Source organism: Chaetodon trifascialis, chromosome 5 (assembly GCF_039877785.1).
Source record: "Chaetodon trifascialis isolate fChaTrf1 chromosome 5, fChaTrf1.hap1, whole genome shotgun sequence".
Lineage (NCBI taxonomy): Eukaryota > Metazoa > Chordata > Actinopteri > Chaetodontiformes > Chaetodontidae > Chaetodon > Chaetodon trifascialis.
This window is the reverse complement of record NC_092060.1, coordinates 1083384-1100623: the sequence shown is the minus strand read 5'-3', so window position 1 is coordinate 1100623 and position 17240 is coordinate 1083384. Positions and strand designations below refer to the sequence as shown.

General features: G+C 39.5%; 1 protein-coding gene across 3 annotated transcripts in view; it reads left to right on the top strand.

Moving 5' to 3' along the window:
- Nucleotides 1–17240, top strand: part of LOC139331318 (dolichyl-diphosphooligosaccharide--protein glycosyltransferase subunit MAGT1-like) — a 74609-nt gene that overhangs the window by 12597 nt on the left and 44772 nt on the right. Inside the window, exons 5-10 of one of the 3 annotated variants that reach the window (XR_011602182.1) lie at nt 2110–2250; nt 7165–7254; nt 7352–7415; nt 7779–7853; nt 10710–10800; nt 11289–11384. Coding sequence is in view for 2 of the 3 variants with exons in the window: in XM_070962741.1 (XP_070818842.1) it covers nt 2110–2250; nt 7165–7254; nt 7352–7415; nt 7779–7853; nt 10710–10800; nt 11289–11304 (477 nt within the window). In the remaining variant the exon portion in view is untranslated. Of the gene's footprint in view, nt 1–2109; nt 2251–7164; nt 7255–7351; nt 7416–7778; nt 7854–10709; nt 10801–11288; nt 14519–17240 lie in introns of those variants that run through there. The other 2 variants (XM_070962741.1, XM_070962742.1) reach the window with 2 other exon arrangements.

Genomic DNA, 17240 nt, shown 5'->3' with positions numbered 1-17240 from the left:
CTCATTTTTGCCATTACTTTTCCTCTTTTAATTGTATTGTTTAAGCCATTCACATTTAAGGACGCTATTCTCACGTTGTTACACTGCATCACTAATAAGAAAATAGGCAAAGAAAAAAACATCGGTGGCCCCACTAACAATGCCAAAATGGTAGCATGGAGCAAACAGAGCAAATAAAACGGATGAACTTCCAAACAATTGAGGATCTTTCTGTCCTCCCACAATCTGATCCCGTTGGTGCATCTAGGGAAAAGCCTCCTGAATGAATAGGGGCCTAACTTAGTAATGACAATTCCTACAGTGAGGGTTATAGTCTTTCTAAATGAGTCCAACGTTATAACTTGAAAAAGAAAATAAAGTAACCCCGACCTCCGAGAATCACTTTTCTTTTAGCGTAGGAATAGCAGGGTAACCATTATTCTGACAACTAAAAAACACAGGCTATATCAGAACATTCCTAGCGGTTTTCGCTGATCTTAATCAAAGAATCTTTGGAACTCTTGCAACTTTTCCTTGGCTCGTGCAGCTCCTGTTGTGTAACTCCTCCGGGGATCCCTCATTGCGCTGCCACTCCATGGCTGTGCAGAGCCATGACTCCAGCCCAGCTGCCGCGGTCGTCTGTGTCGGTGTCTTCTCTTCGAGTCTGCGTCTCTCTAGTTTCTGCTTCACCTCCTTCGCGCTGTTGTAGATTCGAGTTCCCGTCTCCCAATGGGTCTGGAATCGTACACCTCTCTCCTTCAAGATTCTTTTAGCAGCGTTATACTCCTTTCTCTTTTGCACTGTCATGTAGTCATGGTAGAATGACAGGGCTTTGTTTCCCAGCTGTATTTTCTTTCTCCATGCCATTCTCAGAACTCTCTCTTTGGTAGAGAATTCCAGAAAGTTCACGATAATGGGTCCCGGCTTGGCTCAGTCTACAGGCTTCTGTGCAAGTGAACGATGTGCTCTTTGAATTTGGAAATTAAAATCTTCTGGTGGAGTTCACGTCTGAGCAGGTCTTGAATAAACTTGGCAACGGACTCACCCTTTTCTCCCTCTGTAACTCCGTAGATACGGAGATTATTTCTCCTCGATCTGGATTCCAAATCAGTTAACTTATGCTGAAGAGCTTTTTGTTCTCTCAATCAGATGATAAGAGCGTTGTTAGCCTCCTGTGCCCAATGTTCCACCTTTTCAATCCGCGACTCATTGATCCTGCCGCTCTGTATTTGCTGTTCAGTGGCGACTTTAGTAAGTTGTTGGTTTATATCCTGTTTGAAATCATCCAAGTTTTTAAATCCCTTATCTCCTTGCTGATGATTTCTAGATCCGAGCCCATTTCCGCCTCACTTTCAGCGAGGTGTGCTGTTTCATGGCCGCCCTCTTCTTCCATTACATGATTAGCTAGCGGTTCCTCCATTTCGTCTGTTGTCATGTTTTTAGCCTGAGTGATTCGAGTTTTCCCTCCCATTCCAACTTTTCCCCGCTCACATTACAGTCGGTATAATTTCTAACTCTAGTTATTCGAGTTTTCGGGGTTTTTTTACACTTGACTCCATGTCCAAACCGGAAGTCTCGCCAGTGGCGTTTTTAAAGGTGAGGCGACGAAAATACCAAAGTCTATGCTGCCACGCCCCATCGGTGAAGCGGACCTGACTTTGCGCCATGCCAGCGGCGGAAACGAAAATAGAGCCCAGGGGGTTGAATAATTTTGAGACTGCAGTAGTGATTAAAAGCAGCATGTGTTGAATTTGGATAAAAACCATGATTTATTAAACTACTTCAACTGTTTTTGTCTACTTTGTTTATTGAAAACTAATATGCAATGAGGGTTGAATAATTTTGATTGCAACTGTATACCATTAAATCTGAGAGACCAGGGCCCCTAAATGTGCTCCATCATTGTATTTGCTATGATGAAATGAGCAAATGAATCTCAACTCTGACCTTCAGCAATCATGGCAACAGTATTCTATACTCTTTTATATAATGTACAGTTGATTTTTATTTTGTATTCTGTATCCTTTTCTATTGTCTTTTTGATCTCTCTCTGTCTCTCTTTTATTATCTTATCACACTCACAATGATGGGAGTCTCTGATGACTATTCTCATGTTTGACTGGTTTTCAGATCCGCATCATTCGTCCTCCCAACTATGCAGGGCCTCTCCTGCTGGGCTTCCTCCTTGCTGTGATCGGAGGCCTGGCATATCTACGGAGACACAATTTGGAGTTTCTCTTTAACAAGAATGTCTGGGCCTTCTCTGCTCTGGTAACGACAGCCAACACACACACATCTCCCGACTGCCACACAAACATACATCCATACACAGATGAATACATGGCAGTTGTTCTCCCCCAAGAATTTAAGAGAGGGAAGTAGACTGCTTTGAGCTGAAAGTGTCCCAGCCAGTTAGATAATTCTGCAAAAGCAGTGACATTTTGATCCGAAATCTCTCTACGTATACAGGAAATAGTGCATTCAAAAAGCATGACCTTTACCTAGAGGGGGATGTAATAGTAGTGCTGCCATGCATAAATGCCTCATCACAAGGATGAATGCACATTTGGGAGTTAAGTGGTGCAAAAACCATAGGCACTGGTCAAAAGAGATGTTGAAAAAAAAATCAATCAAATCAAATCAAGACAAAGTTGTTCTGAGTCATCACCTTCATGAAATGTTTCCATCCTGATGAGAGTGGTCTATACCCCATCCATAGGACACGATGAGTCACTGAATGGTTAGAGTATGAAAATGATATGAACCTTAAGCTAGGGTTGGGAAGTACCCAATTTTTGCTAATATCAAAGCTTCCCCAAATGATTCCCTTGGGATACAGTATTACCAGCTGATAAGAAATCACATATGAGGACTTTGAGGGAGCTAGGAATCCCTGCTATATGGTTTCTTGCCACAAGGTGGCCACAGTGTGTTTCAATAGTGATTTTCCATTTTATGTTAGGTTACAGAGTTTAACATGTTATTGTGTCAATTTTTGTCTACATTTATGTGAAGCACTCAGTGCATGTCATTTCTTTGCTGTAAAGCATTTAAGATGCATTTGTTGTATGAAATGTGCTATACAAGTGAAGTCTATTGCTGTTGGCTGGTAACTGGGATAGTTTTTGTTAACTTTTTTGGTTAAGATTGTTTTCTTCCCAACTTGCTTTGAATGGTTGAATGTTAAGTAGGTTAGTATATTTGGTTGAGTTGCTAAAATTGTTGCGCTTGCTAGCTTGTTTTGCCTGCAGAGGTTTAAGGTTTGTGATTTCTCTCTGACTAGGAGCAATGGGCATTGTTGAGAGTTGGATAATAATCAATGGGAAGCTGGACTCAAAACAATGAATGGGAATTTAAAGTCAAACAACAGTATATTATAAAAGTACTGTAGTCAGTGTACCATGGGGTAGGTCTGTCAAGTACGTATACATACAGGTGCCACAAACAAACATAACAATGCACCACACAGCAGAGCGGGGTTTCTCTTCCAAGAAACCAGCTGAGCTTATGTTGTAGTATGAAGCGTGGAGATAATATTTGGTCTAGCTATGTGAGACGACAGAAAAAGCAACATGAAAAAACAGTTTCTCTTGACAGTCTGTCAATATTAAGTATACCAACATTGCTCCAGCATCTGGTTTTAAAATAGATGTCACTAGCCACTAGCCACATGCTAATGCCAAATTCAACAGGCTGACCAACAAAATAAACGGTAAAGCAACATTAAAATGTCAGAACTTACAGGTTCTAAGTTTAAGGTCAGTATCAATCCATCCTTGAGCTTCAAAGCTTCCTGCTTTGTATTGGCTCCCAAAGCAATCCATATCATCTATAATGATAATCCACTAGGTCTTCAGAAGACTATTGTGTTGTTTCTTGTTGCCAATAATTGAGAAATCATTGTGCATTGCTCATAATGTTACTTTCCACATCTTCTTGTTACAGGAGTCAGTGTTTTAGCAAGGAAACTAGTAGTTAGTGGTTGGGCTGGGCGGTATACAGGTTCACAATACTGGTGTATATTTTTGTTATGATATGAATTTTTAATATACCGCCACACTGGTTTATGTGATTACACAATGTCTGGAAATTTGCGCTACGCAACACTGTTTCAGACAGGACCATTTTCAATGTTGCGCTTCTAAACAGGCATGGTGCAGGGCGTGGTGAGGGTAAACTGTAGTGCTCTGGTGTTACGTTATTGTGAAGATGAATGGGAGAGACAGTGAAAGTTCTGAAATCAAAGCTGCAGAACTTGTAGAGCATGATGACACAGAAGAACTTGGCAAAAAGAGGAGCTGTGTCTGTTGTTTTTTTTGTCAGGCTAACACGAGTAATTTGCGTCACCACCTTAACCACAAGCATATCTTGTAACAAAAAGATGAAAATAGCGTATGTCCACTAGGGCTGTAGCGATACACTAATCTCACGATACGATACACGATTTTCGGCTCACGATACGATATATATCACGATATTCAGCTCACGAATTCGATACATTTTGATACAATTCGATACACTTACATCATTTTCTGAAAGATTTTAAAGGGACAAAGTGATTTTGGTGACATCTTGTGAGTGTTCCATTGACTTGGATTGAATTAATTGAACTGAAAGCATCAATTACACAATATATGGCTCTGACTGGCAGCTTGAAATGCTGGACAAAATGAATCAAAGATGTGTTGAGAAAATTTGTTTCATTTATTTAAACAGTGAGTGCAAAAGTAAAGTGAGCAATGGAGAGTTAAAGTGTAGCAAGTGGCCTTAATTGGCAGCTTTTTTAGCTTGATACTGAACATATGACTTGATACTGAACATACTAGCCAGTCTAGCCACCAGGTTAAGTAAAAATAAACCATGGCAGCCAATAATTCAAGTCAATTGGAGCAACATTTAAGCCAACTTAAAATTGTACCCGTCTTATCAGAGTAGCTTAAGGCCTATAAGCTCTGACCAACAAGTGAACACTAAACAGAAAAACTCCTCTCCACATAAGTGCAGACCAAGTGATCTACATTCTCTTCAGATTTTTGTTCAGGAATAGAATCTGATCAACATGCTCTGGGAGAAATGCACTTCTCTGAGCAGAGATGATATCTCCGGCGGTGGAGAAGACCCTCTCCGAGGAGACACTAGTGCCAGGAATGCAGAGGTATCTCTTAGCAAGCTGTGACAAGAGTGGATACTCAAACTGGTGCTCCTTCCACCAGACCAGTGGATCTTCTTTCACTTCCAAGAGATCTGCCTGCTCGTAGTGGGTCATCTGCTCCTTGGCTTCATCCTCTTGCGTATTTTTCTTGGGTCGTGCTGCACCACCACCATATCATTCACCAAGAAGGGCAGCCAGTGGACAAGACGGCCTTGGATTCCTGGGTGGAGGACCCTGACCTTCAAATAAATAAACAATAAAAACAAAAACACATTATTAATAGTTAAGCACATTCCATAATTCCTACACAGAGGTTCCAGACAACACAGTGCACTTAACTGGATAACGATGGGTGATACTGATCTTGACTGCTCTCTCCTTCCTTGAATCACTCACCATCATCTACAGCCTTTTCTTCGGATGCCATCCCCTCATCATCAGGACTAGCATTTGCTGTCCCTTCTTCGTTCACATTCCAAAGTGACAACTAAATTAAATAGGTCAACATGAAATGAAATTCTTTAGCTTTTACTATAATAAATCTTTTAATTAGTATATTTAATATCTATGCCTTTAAAATTGTTAACATTAGTATTTATGCTTTTTTAAACTATTTAATATTTATCCATTTTAAACTGTTAACATAGTATTTATGCTTTTTAAACTATTAAATATTTATCAATTTTCAACAGTTATTTAATAAATACTAACCTAATAGTATACCTAATAGTTTAAAAAGCATAAATACTATTTATGCTTTTTAAACAAATATTTATCCATTTTTAACCGTTAACATTATGGTATTTATGCTTTTTAAACTATTTAATATTTAACAATTTTAAACTGTTATCATTGTAGGATTTGCCTTTTAAACTTTGAACAATGTATTATTTAGGCCTATGCATACTCTCCGGATTGCTTTACCTCAGATGGCTGCAAATCCTGACAAATAAAGTAGGCAATGGACTCCGTAATTTTCTGCGACCTCGGTGAAGTAGATGGAAACTTGTGGCAACAACTGCCGTCACTGTCCAGCGTGGTTTGTTTCGGGTCGCGCCGCAGCTTCTTGGGCTCAGTCTCAGTTAGCATTACCTTGTCCGGGTGGTGACGTTTTAGGTGGGCTCGCAGGTTGGTGGTATTTCCAGAGTACTTCACGTTTGTGTGACACAGCTTGCAAACCGCCATACTTTTGTCTAAATCGTCGCTTTCCTTTTTGTTTTCAAACCCGAAATGCTCCCACATATCTGCTTTTAAGCATGCAGGCACTGGATTTATACTCGCCGCCATTCTCCTGAATCGCTCAGCTCTAACCGGAAGAGAAAGACGTCGGCGTCTGGGTAACTTGCTAGAAATGCTCTATAGCGACACTAGCGGCTGGCAGACCTAATTGCTCTTCCTGCAAAGTGCGGAACACGGGGGATTTGAATGGCGCTTAATGTATCGATACTCGCAGCTGAAAAATTGATATTCTCTGGGGAAACAAAATATCGATATAAATCGCAGAATCGATAAAATTGCTCAGCTCTAATGTCCACTTTATTTCCCCACTTCATGTAAACCACACAAGCCTGGTATCATATGAAAGCAGAGAGTGATGATCACTAAGATGTCTGTCTCCTCACTGTGCGAGGAAAACTCTGCGAGCTAGCAGCCAAACAGTAGCAGAAAAAAACTTTGCTAAATCATACAGTATGTCTTACCTTTGCTGTTTTGTGGTCAAAAGTTATATTCCAGCTCAAAAAAATGCTGCTGCGGTGAAAAGGAACGGTGACAGTACTGTTCCCTGGGGGACCCCCATGTCATGGCATGATGTCACAATGGTGAAGGTGACAGAAGCAACATCAGTATACCCACCCTTATCATGTTGTGATACCACTTTCTCTAAACCTACTATAAACGGAAAAAAAACAGGCACATTATGAAAAATCTCTAAGTGTAGAGGAAATGCTGAAGTCTACCCTAGTCTCTGTTGAATTCATCGTAAACTTTAATGTCTTCCTTGTGTTGCTGTATGTTTTTATTGTGTGTTTTAGTGCTTTGTCCTCATCATGACTTCAGGCCAGATGTGGAACCACATCAGAGGACCACCTTATGCACACAAGAACCCCAGCACCGGCCAAGTTGTAAGAAAGAAAAACGTTCTTTACAATATTGCTTTTCTCATAGTGTAATATGTGAACTAACCATCAGAATAGTATTGATCTGTCCATGCATTTTCAGAGTTATGTCCATGGCAGCAGTCAAGCCCAGTTTGTGGCTGAGACCCATATTGTCCTACTCTTCAGTATCCTTCAGCTTAATGCATACTCATACTTTTACAGCAAGCACTCAAAGAATACTTGTGACTAATCAAAAAACCCCTCTACATTGAATATCATATACTCTTGTCAAATGCACAGATAAAAATAAGCCCAACCAAAACTAATCCTTTGTAGATCAAATCCAGACTGTCAGCTGTCACTATCAGCAGTCATGTTGGCAGATTATTGACAGGGCTGCAAACCACTGCTTCAACCCATACCACCACATGCCTGGCCTTAAAGTGGCACTTGGTGGATTGCAGCTTTTAAATTCTAGTCGACTTATGAGTAGACTAACGACATACATCACATGCATTTCTTGTCTAAACCTTGACCTAAAATGTCAGATGCTGCTGTTACCATGGGAATGGTGCTGCTGTGTGAGGCTGCTACATCAGACATGGACATTGGCAAGAGGAAGAGTATGTTACACACACTCTCACTTATTTCTATTTTCCTCAGGTTTATTCTAGATAATTTTTAAAAGTTGTAAGCACTGTTTTCCATCTGCAGGTTAAGGAGCACCCACAATATCCATACTGTATTAATTAATAGTGGTTCTCCTGCTGTGCCATTAAAAGGTACACTTTTTTTCAAGGCTGTCTTAAAATAATAATTACATGTCCATATGTACATAGAATCAGTTTTTGTTTGAAGTATCACTCCCGACCGTGCTGTCCACACCAGCCTGAAGATATCTATTCCTATTGTGATTCCAGTGTTAACTGACTGGCATTGTCCCCACAATCTTGGTCAGAGTAAACCCAAAGATGGAATTTTGTACTAAAGGTGTGACTTTGATGACTAAGTCAGGCTAATTAAGCCTCGTGAAAGCTTTGGTTTATATTGGAGCGAGTTTGGAAGAGATCACTGACTGGCCAGTATAGACAAGGGAAACTCTTTATGGGCATACAAGCAATTTTCAAAGACAGACTTGAAAATGTGAGCAAGTGCATTATCAACACATTTATCTACTGTCGTTACGGGTGCAATAGCAACAGTAAAGGAGCAGTAAAGACTAAAGGCTTTGGTTCCTTATGATGTAGGCTCAGATAAAAATGTCCACTGTACTATACAATAGCTCAGAGTTATTTGGCCAAATTGTAAACTAACAGCCATTTTTAATGCTACTCAGCATAGCCTCAAACTGTATTGAAGGAGCAAAAAGCCTCACTGTAGTTGTACAAGAAGGGAACAACTAAAGTGTTCCAAAAATACTAGAATTGGTAGAAATGATTATAATACCCTGTTGAATTTGATTTGGAATATTACAGTTGGTTAGAGCATCATATTGCTTGTGTTGAATCCAGCAATGGGGGCAGCCTGGAAGCAGTATTTTTGAAAGGGGGCTCTTGAGGTGTTCCTGGTGAGCGTCTGCTTGAGGGAAATTTGCACCAAAGGTTCACAATGAGACGAGTTGTGTGGTGTATTGAAACCGAAGTTCCAAGCCACATGGACCAAAAATCAAAAGTTTCAGCTGTGTTCAATTGTTCAGAAAAATATCTTCTTGATGGTGTTCAATAAAATCAGCAGGAGTCTGTATTCTGGGTAGCAAAGACTTTAATGCCAGGCAAGAAAGGAGAAGGCACATCAGAAGAGCTCTGAACTGCAATGGTCTGTGTTCTGTATTCTATTCAGTTTGGTACTGGTTTTCCACACCTCTGGGACATCCCGCAGGTGCTTTCCAAAGTCTCTGGTTTCATACACCGTTAGGTAATCTTTTGGCAGCTGATCTCCCTTGTTTTTTCCCCTACTTTCCCAGTCTAATGCTTAGTCAGTACGAGGACATCCTTGGGGCATGCCTTTTTTTCCTTTCTCTTTCTCCTGCACAGGAGTTATTATCAAATCCAGACACCATTATTTCTTAGCTGTTGCTTATTCCATTTATAAAAAAAAAAAAAAAAGATAAAAGAATAATAAAGAATAATATTGTCATTAAGTGCACTTTAGGATTATATCAAGACCATGGTGAGAGTATAAGGACAATCAGTTCATTGATAGTTATAGTAAAATACATAATTATGAGTTATAAAGGAGTGCATGATTGTGAATCTTTAGCTTGTGACCTTAATGTTTCACACAATGCTCACTATATGTTTCTATTATGTCATACTCTCACGTGACATTGCTTAATTTTCATCACATATCAGCTACAAAATTATACTACAGTTGAAACTTTCTACATGCAGAAGAATATAGTCTGCAACAAACCTGCCAGTTTACAGCATGACAAGACGAGGCATGCATGGCAAGGACCCCATACAGTACATCAATATCATCTATAAATTTTCACCAACGTGGAGTTTACTGTGTCAACTTAGGAAATTATTGCTCTCTTCCTTATTACTCCCCAAAATGAGGAGGAAATTAATAGTTTGTTCTTCTTGAAAACATTCATTTCTGACTTAGCATGAAAGCAACTTAGCATCTATTTTCCAAACACTCACTATAACACGATTCTAAAACCACACAACTGGCAGCTTACAAGCCAAGTCACAGCACTGCCTTCAGCCAGCTTGATTCCAACTGAGAGAGGGAGTTAACACCACTGCAACTTCCTGTACATTATTCTAAAATGCTTTGAAGGGCTCAAAGAAAGCTTTATCTAAAGCCATCAAGATCAGTAAGAAATAGAAAAATACCAAGAAATATCCACAAAATATATAGAAAGAGTCCAAATATAGCAAGGGAAAAAGTGAAAATTTTAATCAAGAGCTCCATGACCCAGTTAAATAGTTTGAACCCCTTTAAGAATATGCAGAAAAATGTAAACATGAAGTACATCTACAGAAATGTTGTAAGGATAAATGGCATGTAAATGGAAACTAGCTAGCTTGAATCCTTATAGAACAGCCCAATAAAAGACAATAGACACAGTATCCAGAATAAATGACAAGAATTAACACTACACAATCTAAATTGCTGTTTTGTTTGTTTTGGTAATATTTCTGACCAATGAGAGAACAGCTTGCTTGCGCATGGCATTTATTTACAACTTTTGGATTGCTCTTGAAGGTTGCCTTGTGAACACAAACAAAATGACACAAATGGGCAAATGCAAAAGTTTTATCAAAGAGGCCCCTGAATTGCAACAAAGCAAGGCAACTGCAGGTCTGGAAATGTCCTAATTTTTGTTGTGACTTATGGCAGTTTATTACTGATGTTGAAATGGAAAGCAGTTATATTAAATTGCTGATGATGGTACTGAATATATATGGACAAGCACATGAATATACTGTTAAGTAAAATTGATGTTGATGATGTTGCTTGTGTCTAAGTTATGTGTGTAGCAGGCATTGGTCTGGTGATGCTGTTCTTCAGCTGGCTGCTGTCCATTTTCAGAGCAAAGTACCATGGATACCCATACAGGTAGAGACAAACAGACTCATTTTCTACATACCTGTTTATCTTGTCTATGTAGATTCATTTTCTAAGACATCCAGGTTGTAAAGTGTGAAAGGGGTTTATTTATTATTTATAAAATATTTATTTTTAACTAGACCATTAAAAAGAACAATCAACAACACATTTCAATGTTCATCCAAACACCACCATCAGTTGTAAAAGTGACCGGAATTGACTCTGGCAGGAAATATGCACACACAAGTCACAAGATCAGCATATGACCTGAGGACATGTTGTTATGTTATGGTATTCCAGCAATTTAAATGGTAGTGCCCCCTCCATTAAGTGGAGTAATCTGCTTCATGTTTTCTTCAATAGGTTTTTTTTTTGTTAATGGTCCAGTGACTTTAATAAATCTTTTTAACATCTGATGATCTTGTTTTACCTACTGTGATGGGCTGAGACAATGCCTCATTTCCGATTGGCTAGAAATCTTCTTGTCTCTGTTGCAGCTTCCTGATAAGTTAGAGCTGACCAGCATCCTCCAGCTTCAAAGCAAGTATGAACTTCAGGACAGGAAGTTTCTCAAAGTGCTGTCAACAAGAAGGGTACTATCTGTGGCAAGGATGCCATTGTTCTGTTTGCTAAGCCATGGTTTGTCTTCTGATTTGTTGAGCCAAAAAGTCTGTGTGTCAGCCCACGTACGTATACTCTGTGCCTTAACAGAGACTCAGCAAGCAGTTCATTCATCATTAGTTTGCAGTGTAAACTGTTGTGCCAAAAGATGTTTTCTAGATGAGAATCTTCTTGGTGGTGGTGGTGGTATGGGGGGCGGGGGGGGGGTGTCATAGTTATGGAGTAGCAAAGTGACAGCAGTTATTTCAGGCCTCCAGGGTGTCTGGAAATAAGTCATTTTGGTAACACCTTATGCAGGTCCAGTTATATAATAAGTACCCACTTATTCAAGTTTTTAAGAAAGAACAGGTAAAATAGGTAATTAATTAAATAGGAGAGAAAGAATTGTGTGGATTTAGGAAGCAATTGTTTTATGCCCGTTATTTTCCATGTATGTGTAATTGTAAGCTCGCTCATACAGCCACATGGAACAACGAATTTAACTGTTCCTGTGCTCTGACTGAATGACTCTTGCTTATACCAGAAACCAAGTTGGGCAGTGTCTGTTTTTTTGTTAATTACTACCAAATTACAGATTTATTTTTAGGACCTTTTCTGAGTTAGGTGGGGGGTCTTACTTGAAAGGTACTAGTGTGATCTGTAAAATAAATGTTACCTACAACACACTAATTAAGACAGGCCATGATTTGATAGTGAGCCCTTATTAACTCCAATTGCTCTTGACTGACTATGCAGTGTGAGCCAAAATGTGCTCTGTGGTAATATAAACACATTAATTCAGGAATATGTTCTGTACCCATGAAGGCGTCAAATCTAATTGAAATTACATTGCATGTTTTTGTCTGCCATAGCATACATATATGCTTTGTCTTGCATATGCCCTGTGACCCTGGAAAAAAATATAAAACCAAAAAGCGAGAACTTTACGTTTAATATTTTTTGGTTTCATGATGATGCCCCCATCTTTCCATTGATTTGTCAGAATACTGTTAGTTCTGTATGAGCATAGATGGACAACTCTTTTTCATGCAGCCAATTACTAGCTTCATTTTGAAACATTTTATAAAGCAATAACATCAGTGTTCTGTCATAGTCAAATGTTATATCAGTACCACTGCTAACAACACACTGTCTGCCCATGGCTTTTAAGCTATAACACAAGCTTATCTTATTCCTCTGTTGGAGCTCAGCCTGCCAGCTGTTGCCAGTCAAACACAGTCAAGCCCTTCCAAATGCCGTAAATCAAACACAAAGACAAATAGGAGCAGTCCTATATTTTCCTGAAACTTTTCATGTTTTTATTACTTCATTAATAAAATTCTTAACAATACATGTAAAAATCACTGTTTTATCATTATTTTTAGCTGTTTTCTCACGTCAGTTCCAGACATTGTCCAGAGTTGCCCTTTCACACATTGCACACAACAGGAGGCTGTCTGTGTCAGGTGCGTTCTGGCTTGGCCCAGGGTAGAGCATGAGGTGGAGGAAGAAATGAATGGAGTGGAAAGCAATATACAGGCAAGCAGAAAAGAGAAAGAAGCGGCAACACACCTACTCACAATTTGTATTCTCTGTACAGTGAGGTTTTCTATTCACACTTGATCATGTATTACTTAGACTTTGTACTAGGGAGCTGGCAGGGTAAGTCCAGTTCAGCTAATTCAGCCATTTGGATTCACAAAAACAATTCCTCCAGGTAATGATCAGGGTAGCAGTGCTGGTGAGTATGGCTTTTGTCTGCGAAAAGGGATGACTAAAAGTGATTTCAGTTGGACTTTAAAGAGGGTTCCCCCTCTTAAAACACATGGCCTAAATAAATATGGTATTTGAAGAAGACCCATTTGATTATTATACCAGTTGTTACTGTGCATTAGTAGTGCATACTCCCAAACACATATTCTATGAAATCTACACAAACAATTGGACACACAGCATGCCTGGGGCTGTTGGCATCTGTGGAGTTCTGGGGTCCCTGGGCAGATGCTGGTTTGCCTGGCTGTATTTTTTGCCTGGTTGGTTGATGTTCCTTTGTACACCAACACAGTGTTTAGGTTTCTACAGTTGGTATTTGTGCTCATACTGTTTAGAATCTTCAAAATAGCGATGATCATGGGAATTGTAGTGTGTAGACAAATTTACCATACCAAAGGTATTCAAAACTGATTTCATAGGAACAAAGTGGAAATATTGGTGGTTACCATTTAAAGACAAGGTACAGATTTTCACTCAGTAAAATCTTGCAGGACCTGCAGCTTCACTCACTTTGCTACTCTATATAAACCATGTGCCTTACACTGCTGAGCCACTGGGGTGTCTGATGACATGTGTGCTTATAAACTGAATATAATGGTGATAAAATGTCAAGTGATTTTATTAAATCTGAAGGCAGCTTAAACAGGAGCCAGTTACATTATGCATCACCACTCAGCAGGTCTGTCTAGGTTGTAACAGAGTTCAGCTTTCAAATGCATGGCTCCTCCATGCTTGATATACAAGTGATAAATTTACTTCTTCTCAGAGTGCATCCTCACACTGAGGGTTTTGCTACAATACCCTAGAATTTAATAGTTTTTGTTTCCCTGTTTTTGTTGCTGGCATCAAATTGTAAATGCGGATGTAATTTTCAAAACAATGAAATTTCTCAGTTTTAACATTTGACATGTTGTGTTTGTGCTATTTTCACTTTCAATGTTTTGTCAATCATCATATTCTGTTTTTTATTTGTTTTACACAGCATCCCAACTTTTTTAGAAACAGAGTTCCTTGTCTTTGTTCTTTTCACCTTTAATTGGTCTGCACTGAGCTAGTGTTATGCTAAAATTGAATAATCACACTCCCTGTTAAGGAACGATTTTTGCCCCTTTGACCCTTATTAAGAAGTAAGAATAGCCTTAAACCTAAAGCTAGATGCAGTTTTCGAGTCTGTATACATCATGAGAAATGTACAAAGTCATTCATGAGAATACTTAATAAGAAATACAGATTTTCTTCGGTTATGTAAAACAAAGTGCTTTAAATGTTTGTGGTTGCAGGTTATCAGTTTGTACCAGGAGATGCTATTTGATCTGAAGTGATTATTTCAAATATTAAAGTGCCTTAACTGCCTTTCATTGATTGTGTTCACTCCATTGGAATGGAATTCTAATTCTGTGGTTTCAGATAGATAAGACTGATCCCACACTAGGGAAATTCAGTCGTTACAGCCAGCAAGTATTACAAAAAGCAAAAACATATGCACAATAGGGTCAAGAAGTTTACAGGTTAAAGGATAGAAAAACAACTATGTATATGTACATTTGCACAGATAATAAAAATACTAAATGCCATAAACATCATACTGCCACAGAAAGTACTATTGGCAATATTCTTATGAGAAAAACTACTCATATGTTGTATTGTACTTGAGAACTACTATTGGACTTGAGAAAAAACTAAGTCTATGTGCATGCATTATATATAGGGAAAAAAAAATGCTGTTGCCAATATGGATAATGAATAGTGTTATTGCACAGTTGAGGGAAATATACAACTTGGAAATTGCACCAGATGAAATGTAACTGTAAAACAAAGTGGGTATATGATGTGGAATTGAGAAAGACAGCATCAATATGCTGCTACATTACATGATGCTGTCATTGAACAGTCTGACAGCTGTTGGGATTAAGGACCTGCAGTAGCATTCATTCTTACACACTAGGTGCAGTAGTCTGCTACTGAACTTAGACAAGGCATACTTTACTGATCCCAATTTGGGAAATTATTTTGTTGCAGCAGCAGGTTAAACATACACATAAACATAAAATAAGGGATCCTGGATTGGTCCTTGTGACGGGAGCTGGAGCAGTCTATTAGGGAAGGAACTCTGCTGTCTGTCCACGAGGTGGTGAAGAGGAAGTTCAGCATTATCCATGATGGATAACAGTCTGTCCAGTGTCCTCCTCTCCACCACCTCCTCATAAGTGTCTAATTTGCAGCCAATAATGGAGCCGGCCTTCCTGATCAGTTTGTTCAGTCTGTTGGTGTCGCCAGCTCCGATGCTGCTCCCCCAGCACACTGCAACGAAGAAGAGTGCACAGGCAACAACAGACTGGTAGAAGATCTCCAACATCTTGGTGCGCACATTGAATGATCTGAGCCTCCTCAGGAAATTGTCTGCTCATCCCTTGTTGTAAACAGCATTGATGTTGGTTTTCCAGTTTAGTCTGTTGTCAAGGTGCACTCTGAGGTATTTGTAATCCTCCACCACTGTGACATTCCCCCAGTGTGCACACAGTGGCTGTGTGGTTGCAGGGGTGGGGTTTGCAGACAAGGCAAGCCAGGCAGTTGCTTGGAGCCCTGACCACTTATTTACAACAGTGATTATTGATATGCCTGGGTTTTCAGGGACCTCTGTTGGTCACTGGACCTCACTTTGAGAACCACTAATCTATTTTTTCAGTATTCATCTTGTCCCAGAAATTGTGGATTTATGCATGCAAAAACCAAGTTTTTGCAGCATGCACAGGTGGGGTGGGGGCCTCAGGGATTTCTTGCTTGTAGCCCCAAGAGACCCTAGCAACATCACTGGTGGTCGTCCTGTTCCACCTGAAATCAATCACCATCTCCTTAGTCTTGGCCACGTTAAGCAGCAGGAGATTTCTATCAGACCATTCCACAAAATCGTTCACCACTGATCTGTATTCCTCCTCTTGTCCATCCTTTATTCATCCCACCACTGTGAGTTGTATGAAAACTTCTGTAGGTGGCACAATGAGGAGTTGTACTCGAAGTCTGAGGTGTACAAGGTGAAGAGAAAAGGAGACAAAACAGTCCCCTGTACTACTTTGCACAGTCTCAGACAGACCACTGTCCAGTCGAACAAACTGGGGTCTGTCTGTCAGGTAGTCAGTAATCCAGGAGATTGTGGGTGCATTGACTCCCATCACTTGCAGTTTCTCACCCAGGAGCAGCGAACGCACCGGAGAAATCAAAATGATCCTCATAGTGATGCCGCTACAATCCAGGTGGGAGTGAGCACGCTGCAGCAGGCAGGCAAAAACACAGTCTCTAAACACAAAACAGCTCTTAAACAAAACAATCAACTACACTGTGGCAGGTAGGAAATAACACACAGCTAGTAATGTTCATTCTTTCTGGAGAGAAATAAGAGGCTGCGTTGATAAGCCTCTGGTGAATAAATAGAAGAGCATTATAGTCTGCTGTTATTAAACTTAAGAAAGGAAAGTTTGAGGCATGGTTTAACTGCGCTATAGCCTGAGTCCTAGTTTACAATGATGTGCACTTTGTAACTTTATTTAGTATCACTCTGTTTTGATCCCTTAGGAAGGGTTGTTGAAGAGGCTTTTTTTGTAACCAAGTATTTTTTTTTTTGGTCATCTGTTTATTGACAGTGTTAAATTGTGTGAGATTTTGCTTCAAATGTGAATGACTGCTGAAAGTGAGAATGTTGCTGTGAAATATAGCCAACACTACATGTTGTTTTCATGAAAAAAAAACAAAACATTTGTACAAAGCAAGCCTATCCACTTTTCCATGTTGATAAGAGTATTAGACAAGAGTAAATCATAATTAATGGGACATTTAGAATAGATAAAAATGTGCGATTAATTTGTGATTAATCGTGAGTTAACTTTGACATTCATGAGATTAATTGCGATTAAATATTTTAATTGATTGACAGCACTACTAGAAATACACAAGACAAAATAACCGGAAAGTCTAGCATAAAGCTTGAACAATCTAGCAACAAGACATCTCCGCCATGCCACTTAAATAGGGAGAGAATCAGTGGATGAGATTCAGGTGCACCGTCTGCCCACTGTACTGCC